This window comes from Vanessa tameamea, chromosome 10, assembly GCF_037043105.1.
Source record: "Vanessa tameamea isolate UH-Manoa-2023 chromosome 10, ilVanTame1 primary haplotype, whole genome shotgun sequence".
Taxonomy (NCBI): domain Eukaryota; kingdom Metazoa; phylum Arthropoda; class Insecta; order Lepidoptera; family Nymphalidae; genus Vanessa; species Vanessa tameamea.
Window position 1 is genome coordinate 1,123,625 of NC_087318.1, and position 18,551 is coordinate 1,142,175.

The 18,551-nt window shown below is 33.4% G+C and overlaps 1 protein-coding gene across 1 annotated transcript in view; it reads right to left on the bottom strand.

Annotated features, from left to right (window-relative positions):
- Positions 1–18,551, bottom strand: part of Msp300 (Muscle-specific protein 300 kDa) — a 180,276-nt gene that overhangs the window by 153,561 nt on the left and 8,164 nt on the right. The window contains exon 2 of the mRNA XM_026633669.2: positions 14,308–14,845. Within this exon, the coding sequence (XP_026489454.2) occupies positions 14,308–14,794 (487 nt within the window). The 5' untranslated portion in view covers positions 14,795–14,845. The remainder of the gene's footprint in view (positions 1–14,307; positions 14,846–18,551) is intronic.

Below are 18,551 nucleotides of genomic sequence, written 5' to 3' on the forward strand. Positions count from 1 at the left end.
ACGTTTACAGATTTAAAGGAAACATATCTCGGTTCAGTTTAAATGAATGGCTTCCTATATTGTCGCGTTGTTTTAATTTCACTTTACAAAGTCCGTGGAAGGAAAGAGTGCTATAATTACTTATTAACATAATGAAAAATCACAGATGAACAATGAATTCGCCAATTTCTTGATAATTATATACAATCGTAGTGATAATGAGATTAAATTTTTTTTTTTTTAATTTAAGCTTATTATTACTACTTTTAAAGATAAGGATTTATTTGATGATACAAAGTGTAGGTCGACGATATACGGAAATCAGCGGGCAGGGATTGGAGAAGTTGTATTCCGGTTGCCAGCATAAGTGAGCCAGTGTAATTAAACGCACAACGACATAACACCTTAGTACCCAAGGTTGGTGGCGTAATGCTGAGGATATGATTAATATCTCTTCAATGTGTTTGGCTGGTGGCCACTTATTAACATGCACATTTGCGAGTATTCCTTCCTTCTTTATTAAGGAAAACGATCCTTCAAAAATACACAATCTCTTTAGTGTTCCCCAAAATAATTGTTTAATAATATATTTAATTTTATAAATGGCGAGGGACTATCATCTACCCAGTTTGGGAGACACGTGATATTTATTTGACGTCGTGTAATAATGTTAGTTATTTTGTTAACGAATCACAAATTTCAAAATTCCCTTCAGCTATAATTTATTTTGACAAGATCATAACTTCCGAATAAATTATGGCTTTTGCGAACGTTGGCCGTATATCATAGATCACCGACGCGTAGGCGCAGAGTATTAAAAACATTAACTGCTCATTTGTTTAAAGACTCCGTTATGATGCTTAAGTAATGTTTTGAATCTAATTAGTTTCTTGCCGATTCTCCTCGGTAGATTTAACGTTCCAGACCAGTAACAACTTAACATTAAATATAAGTAATCCTGTAAAATTACTATTCAATTGCCCACTTGAAGAAAGCGTATTTTAATGAAAGCTCCATGAAGTTTAAGCTTATTTATTTATTTTAGAAATGCAATCGGGCAAATGGTCGTTCCAAAGGGTTAAGGATCATCTTCGCCCTTTTACTGCAAGAAGCACTACTTCTTAAGAGGTCAATGTTCTGACAATCATATAAGATATTGTATCTCTTGTGCTTGAAATTACATACTCACACACACTGCAATACCTAGTTTTATTACAGTAAAGTTGATGAGGGTGCTATTCGCACACAGACGAATATGTAAAAAGTTCTGCCACCAGGTAAAGAAATAAATTTTAACAGTATTATCTGTAGGATATTAAGATAGAGCTGATGAGAAATGTGGCCATTTGAATCGGTAGCCTTTATAACTGGGTCACTTAACGGTTAAAGCGAAACACAGCAGGACAATAATTGCAGCGGAATACAATAGAATACCAGGAGAGCAGAAATATATAGATAGATATGCTATTCAGACAATATTTCTTTCAACATACTATAGAGGAAAATCCTATATTAAAAACAAAACTCTTCGATTGTTTATCTGTGAGTCTTACCCTAGGTTAAAGTTACATGCCTCCCTCGATAGTCTAGAGGCCAAGGATCTTGAGGTTCTGGGTACACCCAAGTCGAGCCGATAAAAACACGTACAGCCATTAGTCTTAGTATATATATATACATTAAGAGCCTGTAAATCTCCCACTGCTGGGCTAAGGCCTCCTCTCCCTTTGAGGAAAAGGTTTGGAGCATATTCCACCACGCTGCGCCAATGCAGGTTGGTGGAATACACGTGTGGTAGAATTTTATTCAAATTAGACACATGCAGGTTTCCTCACGATGTTTTCCTTCACCGCCGAGCAAGAGCTGAATTATAAACCCAAATTAACCACATGAAAATTCAGTGGAGCTTACCTGGGTTTGAACCCGAAATAATCGGTTAAGATGCACGCGTTCTAACCACTGGGCCATCTCGGCAAATGACCCACTTGTATACACAGTAGCTACCACTGCCTAAAGACATTGGCATTTAAATCTTAAGCATACCTTAAGTCGCCAATTCGCTACCAACTTTGGGAACTAAGATGTTATGTCCCATGTGCTTATAGTTCTGGCTCACAAATTCTTCAAACCATCGTTATGTTCCACAACAGATACGTAGCAAAAATATTTTCAACTCACGCAGGTTTCCTCGCGATATTTTCGCGCACCGCTGAATACATGATGAATTATAAATACAAAATGAAATAAATATTATGTGATGCTTGTCTGGATTTGAACCGAACATAATTAAACAGTTCTACTATATACTTTAGATTTATAGAAAACAATTTCTAATCTGTTCCGATACACACATAAAACCCTTCTAAAAACCTAAACGTCGCAATTATAGAAGGTAATATAAGCGGCTTCCCCGTTTAAAACCTACGACACTTCGATACATAAAGATACACAACACAACAACAATATAAGAAACTATATAACGAGTGAGCACCCCACACCAGTTATAATATTTCCTATCATAATATAATACGGCATAGAACATCTCAATCCACCACTGCACACGGGCATCGAGAAGTTTTAAATAAAGATGACTGTATCCTAAATATACTGTTATTAAAACAGAAACATATCGAGCGCTCGGAACGTACGTGGGCACACTGATGTCTAATTTCGTTCAAACATCACGTCTCTTGACTACGAATTCTACTAGGACATAGACTTATATCTAGCACTTATGGTATTAATAGACCAGCCATACATTTTACTAGGTGGTACCATACTCATACATTCTACCGCCAAACAGAAATATTTAGTATTGGTGGGTTCTGGTTTCAAAGTTGATTAAACCATTGAGCCTGTAGTTAGGCTCAAGTATTGACGATTGAAGATATGGTTAATATTTCTTACAGCGAAAATATCTACGAGCGGTGAAGACCACTGCCTGGTGGTCTATTGCTCGTTTATCAATCTATATTATAAAGAAAAAAAATATTTATAAGATTATACAAATAACAAACAACCAAGAAGTTTTTTTTGTGCAAGCAAAATACTTACATAAATTGTGTATAATTAGAATGATTTAGCAAATGAATTTTGAGGCAATCCTTCATTAAATTCTGGCTACATCGTTTATTGGCAGTTTTTGCTGGTAAAACTTTCACAGACAGTTGTAGTTTTAGATTCTATTCAATAAATTCAAATAAAGATTATGATGATTTTAAGATCTTACTTGAATCAATTATAATTTGGACTTTAATGAAATTTGAGAACTTTTATAAACATATGTACTGAGGCTTTCAGGGTATCTAATCAGTATTACAATTAATTCAATTTATATAAGTTTTTATTGTATCTGTTAGAACTGTAGAAATATATTAATATTTTAATTATCTATTTGAAAATAATTGTAATTATTTTATATTAGATCATTTAGTATATATCTTTTGGCTTGTTATGAAAAATATGAGAATTTTTATGATACGCGCGCACATTCATCAGACCGCCAATTAAGTGTCAACTCGCTTGAAATAGACAACTAGACACTGTATCCTATTATAAAAAAAATATTTTATTATATATTATATAATATTACATAAGATATACATTTTTGCGGGATTATTATACTAGTGGTGGTAAAAAAAAAATTACATTACAATAATAATAATCTCTCTGGGGCCCTGACCACCGTTGACTTGGACCCTGTTCCCGCCACTGGTTGGCCTCTGTATTTTATATTTTTAAATATATTTTATATATTTTGTATTTTATATTTAAAAATGTATTATACATGAGTGAGAATAAATAAAGAAAAATAATAATTAATAAATAGATTAATAGAAAATTTATAGTTATTAATTATTTGCACGTAATTATAAACTATTTTTAACGACGCCGAAGAAGTAGAAATTTTCACGCGCTTTTCACTTTTCATTTACAAACGAATACGCACCATTTTTTAACTTAACATTTGAAGTTCCACTTATTCAACATTGATTTTGAATTTTTAAGAAGAATAACTGTACTCATATGGCTATATATTGTTGTTGCTAATTCTTCCAAATAGCAAATACCTTGAAAATTTACCTGACACAAGACCGCTAAGATACAGAAGAAAAATAAATTCGTGCAAGAACATCAAATATAGTGCATTGGGTAAAATCAGCTATTGAGTAACATCGTACCAATCGAATTTGCGACTAATTCAAGCACCTTTTCATCGTTTTTTTCCTACAAGCTATACAAGCTAATAAAACTACTTCTATTGACTCTAGAACATATGAATAGTGGATTGGTAGGGCTTTGTGCAAGCCCGTCTGGGTAGGTACCACCCACTCATCAGATATTCTACCGCCAAACATCAGTACTCAGTATTGTTGTGTTCCGGTTTGAAGGGTGAGTGCGCCAGTGTAACTACAGGCACAAAGGACATAACATCTTGGGTCCCAAGGTTGGTGGCGCATTGGTGATGTAAGGAATAGTTAATATTTGTTACAAGGCTATTGTCTATGGGCGGTGGTGACCACTTACCATCCGGTGGCCTATTTGCTCGTCCGCCTACCGATACCATAAAAAAAAAAAAACAGAAAAACCAAAGGCACGAAAATACGAGGAAAATATTTCTAAATGTGTAGAAATAGGAAAACAGAAGGCTAGTCTTCAATTCTAGTCTCGTTGTTTTAACTTCGTTTTGGATCTTTTTTTGCCGATTAATTTTGTGTCCGCAGACATTTTCCGAGCCTTTGGTGATAATTATCTGTACTAACAATAGATTATCACTTTCAACGAAGAAATTAGCGAGGTCAATGTCCCTATTCTTGGAGACAGTTCTAATTTGGTGGAGGAAACTGTGAGAAAGCGGCCGCGCTGACAGACGAGATCAGTGAACTGTTTGTTTTAGTTATTCCCACTGGACAGTTGTAACCTTACTTCTATAATGCTTATTTTTGTCGAAACAATTTAAAGGATACAAAATATTTTGTCTAGTATATGACTTTATCATTTCTGTACTGTATGTGTGTTAACTTGGCCTATTCCTAAATTGGAATCCCATTTCTAAATGAGACAAATTATTTAAATGACTTAGTATTTAGTGATATATATACATTTAATTGTACTTTAATGCAAATTGATATACTTGGTAGATTTTGATCCTTGATTCAAATCAAATCAAAATAAACTTTATTCAAGTAGGTTTTTACAAGCACTTTTGAATCGTCATTTAACAAACTATTTAAAGTAAAGCTACCACCGGTTCGGAATGTAGATTCTACCGAGAAGAACCGGCAAGAAACTCAGTAGTTACTCTTTTTCAACATCTAAAAATACAGTCATGTTAGTTAAATACAATTATATACGTATGTATGTTATGTCTCCTGCCTGGAAGTCAACAAGAATTAACTCCACGCTTTTTTATCATCTATATAATCTTGTATCGAATAATATGCCTTCTTTACCAATGTATTTTTTACAAATGACTTGATTCTATGAAACGGCAAAGTTAAAAATGTCTGCGGAATTTTATTATAGAAGCTTACCCCAAGAATGATTTATTGACTTTGCGGAGTCGGAAACTTGGCGTTCTAAGCTTATCCTTACTTCTTGTGCACAAACAATGATTATCACTGATTTTATCAAAGGGATCAACGCTACTGTGAATATACATAATATTGTTGTAAATATATTGTGACGCAACAGTGAGTATTCCTACTTTGTTAAAAACATCCCGAAAAGAGTCTCTAGCTCCAAGATTATAAATAGACCGGATTGCTCTTTTTTGTTCCTGATGTTATCTTTCGAGACCGAGATTAATTTCCGTTACATGATAAATATCCATCTTATCATATTAACAGTGAATAGAAAAACAATTAATGTCAATACAACCGTGCTCAGACAACCTAGTTGCAAGTTCAAACCGCACATCTTGGGTGGATTATTGCCACGTCCATTCCCTACACAAGCTTTGTACCTAATTGGAAAAAAATGCATAATATATTACGAGAAAATAAATTATTTACTCATTTAATTATTTACGGAGAATAGCAAATATAAAAATTGCAATCGTGTTATGATTTGCATTCCTCAAGCATATATGTCGTGCAGAGTGACATCACTTCGACCACAAGCAAGGCTGACTACCTCGTAAAGGATAAAACGTGAGAAATATATGACCTACAATTGCCCCTAAATGGATTATAATCATATTTACGACCACTTACGTATCTACATTAACGTATACGAGTTTTTGTATACATTATAAATAAAATAAGTGCTATCGAGTATCTAGTTCTAGTTTTCTTGGGTCTACTTTTGTGTTTGAAATTAAAATATATTTTATTATTTAATATGGGTAGGCGGTGAGTGTTATATATATTAAAACATCCGTTACGCCGATGACGTTTGCTTGCATCGGTTATAAAAAAAGAACTTCAAATCCTCCAACAATCCAGACAGTCTTGAATAGAGTATAATACGATTAATAATATTATTTTTTATTATTACTATTAATTTATGAAATGGGGAGCGCAAAAGAAAGAGACAAAGAATTATCAGGTAAAAAAATTTAGAATGCTGGGTTTTGATTAAAAAGTAGAATTCGGTCTAGAAATGGGGTTTCATAGAGAGCAAGTAATCTTTTCATTAAGAGGACAGTCCTTGCGGAACGCCTAAATAGCGCTTACTGTTTTCGAAATATCTTAAAACTGGAGCATTGATTATGGATGAAAAAAAACATCCAGTATCTTAATAGATAGATCTCAAGTTTCACCGCATGATATTTATAAAATTTGTATAAATAACTCAGTAAATTCATCGTCAACATCACTCCAAACACTGAAATCGACCTTTTCTATTAACGTTTTTTAAGCTATTTAGCTGCTAGTTTATACATGTATTTTTGGTTAAAAGGGGACACAAAAGTGTAAATAATAAGTTCACCGTGTTAAATTTCTATTATATCACATAATATTATAGTAATTTTTATTTAAATATTGCTTACTTTTTGGCATTCGTCGTCCATACTTTTTAGTATGGAGAAAATCATTTGACGGTTTTGACTTATTATTCGACATCGCTGTCAATAAATTTTCAGTCCCTCCCCAGATCTCAAGGTGGGAGCACGTCAGTTTTTATTTCGAGCCGAGTCTTATAATTTCGCGAATCGTCTACGCACACATAGACAAGTTAGCATAAGGGTGGGGCGCGAGTGTCGTGGGATGCAATTGTTAATTTTTACTTTTCAAGATTTATCGACTATTAGTCAAGTCACATATTATTAAGTTAGTTCTTTGATAAATAAATATTTTTGTAATAATTAATAAAAATTGAACGATTTTAATTGGCTTTTTAATTACCCTGTATGAATCTACCCCATGGCGTACGAATTTACCGCATTTACTGTACGAACGTACCCCTACCATACCAATACGTGGGGTACATTCGTACAATTATTTTCTGTAGAAAAAAGCCTATAACCCTTTAACCTTTTGTCATAAGAATTTTGGACTTTTTTGTAACAAACTATAATATATTTGTTACACTTAAGCACATAAACTAGGTAAATACGCCAATTAATCACATCGTAAAAAAATAAAATCTGAAAAGTGTACGAAGGGTAACTATTTTCCCCTAATGTCGAATTAAAAGTACAAAATTATAAGGATGAACATAGTGAATACCCGAATGAACCTGAATGTAATGTAATTTTTGCACTATCCTGCTTATTTTTTTCTCTTAATACGAAATTTAAAACAAACGCCAACTCATACCCAAACTCATGTCGTTTAGTTCGTCTGCTTAATTCCTAATTATTTAAATGCTTAATTAAAATAGTGCATAGTGCTAAGCAAAAACGGTTGATATACATTCCATTTTGTACTGATGCTATACTTAGTTAGTACCTTTCATGACCAGATACCGTCAGCGGGCCGCCCCCCTGATTTTTGTGTAATATAAAATAATTTTAATTGACTTGTTTAACCATGAAGATTTATGTCTTTAGTTAATTAAAAAAAAACTGATTAATATTTACCTCCATTATTTTTATTTATAAAATTTAAGTAAGTGATTATTTAATGTGTCTTAACGCCCTAATTCGTTATACCTACCAACCTTAAAATATACAGAAAATAATTATTTAGTTAGAGGAGAGCAGTAGAATCATTAAAAATCATAATGTATATGAGGCATCTTAATGCACTCTGACCGCACCCTATGCTAACAAATAATTTATAATTGTGTTTGCGAGTGACATCCTTATAGCTAATACATTACTCATAAATAAATGTATTTTTATAAATCCTACGTTATGAACGCGCAATGAAAATTTAATATATTCGTTGCAACGAAAACAAGCAACTAATTGTCTAGGGGGTGCGTACGATACACTGCACAATGCAAGTGTATTATTGGAAAGTACCTATGTGTGTGTTCTAAAATAAATTCCCACGCTGACAAACTATGCTCTTAAGCCTACGCCACTTCTGTTCAATGCTAGGGTAGCTACAGCTTGGTTGTTGTGTGTATTATTCATTTAACCTTAGAGAATCGATGCGCAAAAAAGTTGAATTCTTTTAAAAATGGATATCTAGGTATGTTAAGGTTAATCTGGAGTGTCTCCAATTGAGACAATTTTAAGTTACGTTATTCAAAAAGTTTATATTTGGCTGACAAAAGGACTACTATATTACTACAAATTTACGTAGGGGCTTCGATACCTTATACATATATTTTTCTGTACACCTGGCAAAATGTTTGCAAAATCTTATGGTGATCAATATCTGTCATATTTTGAGAAACCGAGCAAATCATAAGAAACGAAATCAAGAAAAATTATATTTAGTACAGAGAAAATTATCTAATTTGAAAAGCGTTTATTATTATGTCAGTGTTTCACGATGAGTGCATTACCCTTTTCAGAGCCTCGATGTCAAAAATCATAGTTTTCGTAATGCTCGTCGAACTTCTCTAGGAATAAAGTGATTATGAGATGCCGTCTAAATAAGCTTAATCAAAAAGTTGCGTTTAACTTATTTTGTTTTCTAACAATTAATATGTGTAGAGGGAGAAATTAGTATCCAATGAATAAAAAACGACTTTTTAAATAAAATTCTTATGTTGATCATGTCGCAGATCTTCAGTTTCGAAAGTTTTTTACGGAATGATTGTTGTCTAACCTTCGCACGTACAGACGAAGTTGTAACATTTAATAACACAACCGGAATATATTTATGATAAAAAATAAACGGTCGTATCAAATCACAGCAACGGATACCAATTTCGTAGTCTTCTCTGAGAAATGTAGAAGAGACTGACGCTGTTTAACATGTAGTACAAAATAATTAATATCAAATTACAAATTTAACATCGTAAGTTCCAGGAAATCCTTCATTCATTCAGCATTCGATTCGCAAGTAGGTCGGTTGTTTCCAAAAATAACGATGCACGCGCCTTACATAAATCAAAGGCAGTCTGTGCTGTCGCCACAACATAATGACAAAACTAGTCATTACAATACTTTGAAATATTTAAACAATTGAAGAATTTGTAATATTTCTTAGTGGTAGGGCATTTTCAAGCCCGTCTGGATCCGATCATCACCCACTACTTTGATTCGGCTGGAAAGATAAGCAATCCAGTTTAACAGGCACAAGGGAGATAACATCTTAGTTCCCCCTTCCCAGGACTGAAAGCGCATTGGCAATGTAAGGTGAATATGTCTTACGGTGCCATTGTCTATGGGCTGTGGTGACCACGTAGCATTAGGTGGGACATTTGGCTACACGTCTACCAATTTCATATAAAAAAATATTATAAAGTTTCTATTAAACTAAAATTATGTAAATGAAAACTTTTCAAGCAATTCCTGTAGACCGGGAGCTATTAGCGACATTTGTTATGACGTTATCTGTGTTGGCGTGTGACGTCAGCCGAATCAGCTGTATCAGATATATTTCGGCTGCGATCGAGTTAAGCAGTAACGACTTATATTAATAATAGAAATGAATAAATACGAACCGAGAAATTTCGAAGTGTTCTAGAAATCGTAATTGCCAGGCGCCATTTGCAAAATTGTTATTAGATTTGTTATTCCAATCTATGAGTGATCTAAGAATCTGATAGAATCGAATCGGCTTATAGATTTTATTTAATAATTACACTTAATATTATAAGATATTCGCAAGATCGCTAATGAGATGAAATGCCAAACCGCACATTCGTAAATTTGATCTATTTGGCTTAGGCGACAACTTTCGACATCGTTGGAATGCGAAATTACATGTGATATTGGCCACTAAAATGTATATTGCACCAATAAAATATTTCATTTACACAAATATATATCTCACATGTGATTATTACAAACGCAGATCAACTAAGAAGGCACTTAGATCACATACAGAAGCACACGCGACGTAAGTTAACCGATTAATTTAAATATCGCATGGTAAAGGTCGCATGATTTCGGAATATATTTTCTTATATAGGTATGATGTAAGATTATTTGATAATTCGAGTTTTTCGCAAAAACTCTAGTTCGATTGCGAAACCACAGATGACAAGACGACGGCGAAAACGTGCGAAATTGACACAAAAGTATCTGTTAATTCTCACTATACTGTCTTGTCGGTCTTACTCTTAATGTTTTTTTTTTTAATCGAAGACGCGAAATTTGTGCAGCAACGCCACGAATTTTTTTTTTATATTATACATTAGCGGACGAACAAATGGGCCACCTGATGGTAAGTGGTAAACATCGCCATAGACAATGGCGCTGTAAGAAATATTAACCATTCATTACATCGCCAATGCACCACCATCCTTGAGACCTAAGATGTTATTTCACCTGTGCCTGTTGTTACACTGGGTCACTCACTCTTGAAACCGGAAAATAACAATACTGAGTACTGCTGTTTTGCAATATCCCTAGGTTTTTTCGAATATTCGTATAATCATCCTACGACATTTATACACATAGAGACACCCACTTATCGCATATTCTAACGTCAAACAGCTATACTTAGAATTGTGTTCCGGTTTTAGGAGTGAGTGAGCTAGTGTATCTACTCTCATAAGGGACACGACATCTTAGTTACCAAGATAGTTAATATTTATAGCAGTGCCAGTTTATGGACTATAGTTAAAACTTACAATGAGGTCGCCACATCCCTAAACTGCCTAACGATTTTAAATATGGAATAAAAAACCAAGTTGGTATGAAAAAATATAAATATATACCTATTATAAATATGCCTATAGAAGAATTCGCTGAACTTAATCACACCGATATAATAATGAAGTAGGTTATGTTTGTTTTTTCAGTTTTACACCAAAACTACCAATTCAATTGATATGGAACTTTCATATTATTTTAGTGTATATTTTTAGGTCAAGAATTGGCTATATAAGTATATAGTATGTTCATATGTTGGACTTTACCAAACTCATGGCAGCTTAATATGCCGCGAGTTTGGCCAAAAATTATCTGTCTAAGTGCACTCAACGAGCGAACTCTACCAAAACTACGAGAAAATGGAGAAAGTGAAATTCGAAATTTAGTTTAATTAAATTGACACAAAGTATTCATCCTTACCAAGAAATAATATTAAAGATGTCCAGACACCTGAGTTATTTGGCACTATCGAAAGATTTTTAATAGTATATTTTACAAATGCTATATACACATTTCACCTTTCACTCAAATTAATTATTGACAAAAGATATTTCAATTTTAAAGGCATTAAAAATTCTAAATAAATGTTAGCTATAAAAAGTAACAACACCTCACAAAGAATCAACATATTTAAACTCGTCAAAATAATCGTAAATGTTTTCAAAGCAAAAACAGTTACCATTTGTAAAGTAAACTGGTTTTAAATTAAAGATCGATAAAGTTATCATCAAAGAACATGAGACAATGTTCGAAAAAGCAATAAGGTGTGTTGTTATAGAGGATTTAATGAAAAAGAAGGACATCGTGCGATCGTTATATAAATATAATTTATTCATTGCACTATATCTTATACGAGATGTACGTTGGATTTGCCTCACATACTCAACCTTCAGACACAGCGATTCATCATGCTCCTGCCCTTATCCCAATTTTACTCGGGCTCGGCGCAGCATGTCTTCTTCTTCCATACTTCTCTGTCGGACGTCATCTCACAAGTAACATTCTTTCTAACCATATCGTCTTTCACACAATCCATCCATCGTTTCTTTGGTCGTCCCCTACCTCTATATCCATCCACATCCATGCCATAGACATTTATTGATAGAATAAGTAGTAAACGTAGAGTAACGTAGAGTTTAATGAATTTTTTTTTCATAACGTTAATGTTGAGTTGGGGCCGATTAAATGAACTAAATTGCGACTTTTAAATGTAATATAAAGCATAAATGTATTCGAAGCTTATCTCTTAATCCCATCGTCGCATTACCCTTGAAGATATCTTCATTGACAGATAATAGCCAGACAAGATCGCCAACAACTTTTCTGAATTAAATCAACATTTAGCTGTATCCCTGGCTTTAAGCCAGAGGAACAGAGGGTTGTTAGGGGAAACGGTTTCGATAGCGCCAAATAAATCAGGGGTCTGGACGTCTTTAATAAATTTCTGCAGCAAAATACGGTACTTAAGAATATTTTCGCTAAAATTTGAGCATTTAATGTATTTTATTTAATAAAAATGGGTATCATAACTAACCTTTTTGTGTTACCTAGGAACTTAAGTCATCTCCGTACTTGCTGAACATAGCAATTGTCTAAAAGAACCATATTAAAAAAGTAACAATTTGAAGATTTTTATCAATTCATTTAACCACGCTTTTATAGATCATGTATAGATCATGGAACGAATGGTCATGGTACGGCCGACAAAGATGTTAACTTTAATATCATAGTTTCACAAACATTAATCGTATTTAATTAATTATGTCCAAATATTCATAATTGACAATTAAACCCAAAACACATACAAATGGACTAAAAATAGTATATAGCGTCATCAATCCGAAAATATTCGGTCCAGATCCGGAATACAATCCAATATGCATGCGTAAAACAAATTTCGCAAGAGGAAGCGCGTTTGAACGCGGTCAAAAGTGGCACAAGGTGGCTGATCTCACCAGTTCAGTGTTACAACTCGTACGTATGCATCTCGATACATTAGACTGCTGTTTATTTTGGACACCCACTGCAATGTTTCTTGTATTTTTAATGGGAATTAACAGATCAAATTCAGGATGCGTCACATATTGAAAAAAATGCTCTACATTATGTATCGAAATTTTGAAAGAACTTTACTAAAATTGGTAAAGCAAAGATCAAAATAAAATAAACCATAGCAAACCATAAGTTTGCAACTATTTTACGAATGACGTATATTTCATAAAAGGAATTTACTTAAATTAATTATCGACTAAAGTTATTTCAATTTTAAAGGTATCTTGTATTTCCTAAACAAACTGTAGCTATAAAAAGTAACAAAGTCTCACAAAGAAACAAAATATTTGAACTTTTTTCAAAGCAAAAACAGTAACCATTTGTAAACTGCCTTTCAATTAAAGATCGATAAAGTTATCATCAAAGAATATGAGAAATAATACGATTGTTTTTAAATAAAGAATAGTTGAAAACAACAATTTTATAACTAACCTTGTTATACAAAATACGGTAACACTAATATATTAAATATAGTACACTACAGAATCTGAAATAATACTGTTAAATCATAAGGAATTTTGATAGCAATATCATTTGCTTTAGCTAAAGCAATCGAGTGACTGACAGGCGCACAAGGAGCGAGCCAGTGCTGACAAGTTCGAGCTGATTCCAAGGAACAGATCGACACATCGTCCACCGCCCGACGACGCCTCTGAAATTATCGCTCTTGGCTCCCGACCAACACGGTAAACTGACTGATTTGCTGTACATCAAGTACTCATCTTTCTCTTCAAGAGTAATGTTAACGTATTTTTTTCGATTTATTATAAAAAATTCGTATTTTCATTTAATTTATTAATATTTTGTAAATTAAACAATACACTAAAGACGAGTATTTTTCACATGTACTGTATTTATATTACTATATTTTCACACCTGTTTTTGATATCTCTGCCACCAAGTTCATGTATTGAGATTTCATTAAAACGTTTACTAAAATTAAATACAAAGTTTTTATAATTACTACGTTGGAACTTTAAAAAATATATATATATTCTTATCGAAGTATTTATTCAATTAATATCCGTTTGAAATAGTTTTATCTCGAACTATAGGTATAAGGCTGACATATTTAAAAGTCTAAATACATTTAGATGAAAATCTTTACTAACCTTGTAATAGCTGAATCGTCGCTTGATACTCGGCGAGTTTTTCATCCACATAACCTTCTTGCGACTGATTCGCAATAATCTCCGCGGTCGATGGTCCTCTTTCCTCATCTTCTTCGTAAATCATCGGACGCGGCGGAGGAGGAGGTTCTAACGGCGCTCCAGCATAATCGTACTCGCGAACCGTTTCGTACGGAGAGGAATAATAGTACTCAGGGCTTTGACCCAGCGTTGGGGACATCGGATACGGAGATATCGAGAAGTGAGAGCTCGGAGACGGCGAGTGCTGTCGTAAGTGTGGAGAATGAAGCGGGCGGAACGGTTTCGGGGATAGCTGGACTGGAGGAGGTGAGACGAGGGCAGTCGAATGTCTCGGCCCAGATATCAGAGGTGGTGGGCTTGGCGCCCATGGTGAAGGCGGTCGATAGTGGAGGGGAGATGGGGGACCAGGTGGTCGTGCGCGACCACGTCCCGGTGGCGGTTGCGACATCGCGCGGATTGATTCCTGTCAACCCGGTGTGTCACGCCTTAATCTGCATCGCTGTAATAAAAAAACATCAACATTAATATATATTAAATATTATAAATATAATGATTAATTTACACTTAGAGAGTACGCAAAGGTTACAGGTCATGATAGCTGTCATAAAGTAACAAGCTTCTTAGTATGATTCATCAATATGGCGTAAAACAAGCTGTCTTATAAGATAGAAGATTTAAACGTGCTATATTAACATAAATTTATCATTGCCGTAATTTCCTAAAGAAAATAACGCAAACAACGAAGCTCCTGAACATTAAACATTCTCGTATTACCGACCCCCATATTTTACTTCACGTCATTTACTCTCATAAAAAAATCCGAAGTCACGATCGTTTCGATAAAAATAATGTAAGTTATTGAATACTTTTGGTCGCGTGCTGCCGACTACGATGCTATTTTCAGTGAAACCTATAAAGGGTTGCGTTTCGAAACGTAGAAATAACACAAAACAGATGGCAAACGTTTACGAACTTCTAATCGATTATTAAGTGCATATTTGTAGTTATCAATGGGTTATCGAGAATATTTACTTCTTTATTTTTTGAGAAATAATCACATGAACTGATGCGGAACAGTATATGTATATACCGATATCACGTGGTAGAATCGAACCGGTAGTAGCTTCACTTAATATAATTTGTTAAATGGCGATTCAAAAGTGCTTAAATAAAGCCTACATGAATTAAGTATATTTTGATTTTGACTGCCAACTCGGGATAGCGCCATTTTTGTTGTTTAATGATGTTTGTTTGAAAAAAATATCGGTTGTTGTTTGAAAATTTTGCGCTGGAGGAACTATTACGAGGAAAAAATGCATGTAACCAAAAATTTAACATTAGCGGCAACACTGGAATTGTTTTCACAACTATGGTGACTGTTGAAAACGATATTGCAAAAATATTTTGAGAACATCTTCAGATACGTCGAAGAATGTAATTACATTAGAAGAATATTTCTAGAAGAGCCAAATAAGAATCAGCCTTGAGATTTCAAGCCGTTGCATCGATATTTTGAAAGACATAACTATTAAATAAATTATTTTGGACACTTGCCAATAGGACTAGAAATTAGCTTCTCAACTCTTGACATTTTGGAAAGATTGAGATTATTCGTTTTTTAAGTGGTGAAGGTTTAAACAAGACATGGATATTCAAAGCAATCACCTACGCTATAAATTATTTTGGACAGTACGACCTCTGGTCGAATTAGGAGTTGTAATCATTTCTTGTTAGTTACCTTTTTAATCATTTATTTAATACTCCTACAGCATATTATTGTTTACAATCAAATTTAAGTACTTTTTATGTTTTAGTAACAAAATGTCTCAACTTCAGGCACCGTTATGCAAAATAAATTTTCAAAATCAAAATCAAAATTTGCCTTATTCAAGTAGGCTTTTACAAGCACTTTTGAATCGTCATTTAACAAACTATATTAAGTAAAGCTACCACCGCTTCGGAATCTAGATTCTACAGAGAAGAACCGGGAAGAAACTCAGTAGTTACTCTTTTTCAACATTTAAATACAAAGTTATGTCAGTTAAATACGATTAAATTTGTATATAATATATCCTGCCTGGAAGTCAATAAGTATTAGCTCCACGCTTATTTATCACCTATATAATCTTGTATTGAATAATATGTTTTTTTTTACTGTATTTTTTTACAAATGATTCAAATTTATGAATCGGCAAAGTTAAAAAGTTTTGATATTATAGTCGAGAGACTATTCGTACAAAAAGCTATCAGTAGTCAACGACCTTTAAATTCTGCGTCAAAATGGCCGCCACCCAGACGGTCACAAGTTCCACAAAAAAATACATTGCGACTAGCACGCGCTTTTCTGGCTGTAGTCCAACCATGCCATCAAGGCAGGGCTCCCCCACAATTCGGTTTGATATTGGCAAAGTCACCACAAAACCCACATTTTACATAAACATCAGGAAAATTGTCACAGATTTAAATTGAGTCGTCTATGTCTAATTTTCGTAAATATAAAATGATTCGATTTTTAAATTCATAAAACAAAAGAAATAAAACTTAAATTATCTATAATGTTACTTACATTATAAATGTGAAAGTAATTCTTTCTGTCCGTCTATCTGTTCGTCTGTTACGATTACTGACCGAATTTGAAGATAACTTGAACCCCAACTTTTGTACTTTTAATCTATAACGACCATCCCGTGACCACACCCCCCTTCAAACCTACGGACGAAAACTAGTTATTTATAAACAGTATGAAGTCAGTATTTATTGTTTTTCAAGCAGAATATATTCGTATATTTATTAATTTTTATATTAACATAAAGTTATTTAATTCGTGAAAAAAATAACTACTAAGTTTCTTGCTGATGCTGGTCTCTGTATAATCTAGATTCCAAACCAGGAGTAACTTTTATATTTAACTTCATCATGCAATACTTAAAACTCTAAATTGTTTTATGAACCTATTAATGTATACATATGGTTTTACATTATTATTTAGTAAAAGTGTGTAAGAATCAACCATATTAATCATATAATAATTATACGTAACAACAAAAATAGAAAAATTAAGAAGAATTATTGATGAACATACTTTCAATTGTATTGTAATTTTACTGTAATTAATAATTAATATGATAATATGTACATAAACATGGTTGATTAACATTGACGATGTAAAGGATGGTCAATATTTCTTAAAGTGGCGATTTGTGTATGGGCCGTGGTGTCCATTGGCATCTTAATGTCCAAGGTTGGTGGCGCATTGGCGAAGTAAGGAATGTTTTATATTTCTAACAGCGCCAATGTCTATGGGCGGTGGTGATCACCTAACATAAGTTGGCCCATTTGCCAGTTCGCCTACCAATAACATTAAATAAAATTACTATTGTGTATTGAACAACACGGTCACAACATCCGTGCAACGCGCTAAAATGCGTTGCTCGATTCGCTTTACCGTTCACCACCATACTTCCTTTTTCTTATTATACATCACTTCAAAGATTATACAAAAAAAAAAAAAAAATATATATATATATATAGACTATTGCAATCAAAAGAAGACAAAGGCCAAAGAACAACATCCAAGCGACTATCGGAACTTTCGAAATAAAATAAAATTAAGTAATTAATATAAGTAGTTCCGTGAAAAAGTGTTGTATTATAAATAAACATAAATTAATAAATAAATATTAGTAATGCACAATATAGCTGAGCTATAAGCAAACCGCATGGAATACGAAAATTTAAGGATTGAAATATTTAATTGGAATAGGTAACAATAACTTGTAATGTACTAACGTACACAATCTTTGCGATATACGTCTTTATGATTAATTTCATAATCAGTTCAAAACTAAAAGGCTGAAAATAGTGCCAAGACAATCAGCTTGACGGAGAAGCACCTGTTGGACAGCGATAGTAATAACTAAAACATATTATATCTTATCCCCCGTTTAATTGCTGGTACTTTAAACAATCTATTTTGGAACCAGCTATTTCGGTTTATTTTGACTTTCAGATGTTCAAAGCAACCATCGACGCGAATAATTATATTGTGTTGAGGAAAAACAACAATGTTTTAAATGTACAAAACAATTCAATTAAGTATTCATATTATTTTGAATTAATCGAAAGCCTCTCATTGGTTAGTAACTCAGTCGGGGACGAACGGGGACGGCCCTCGAAATAACCAGTCAAATCAAGCGAATGAAAAC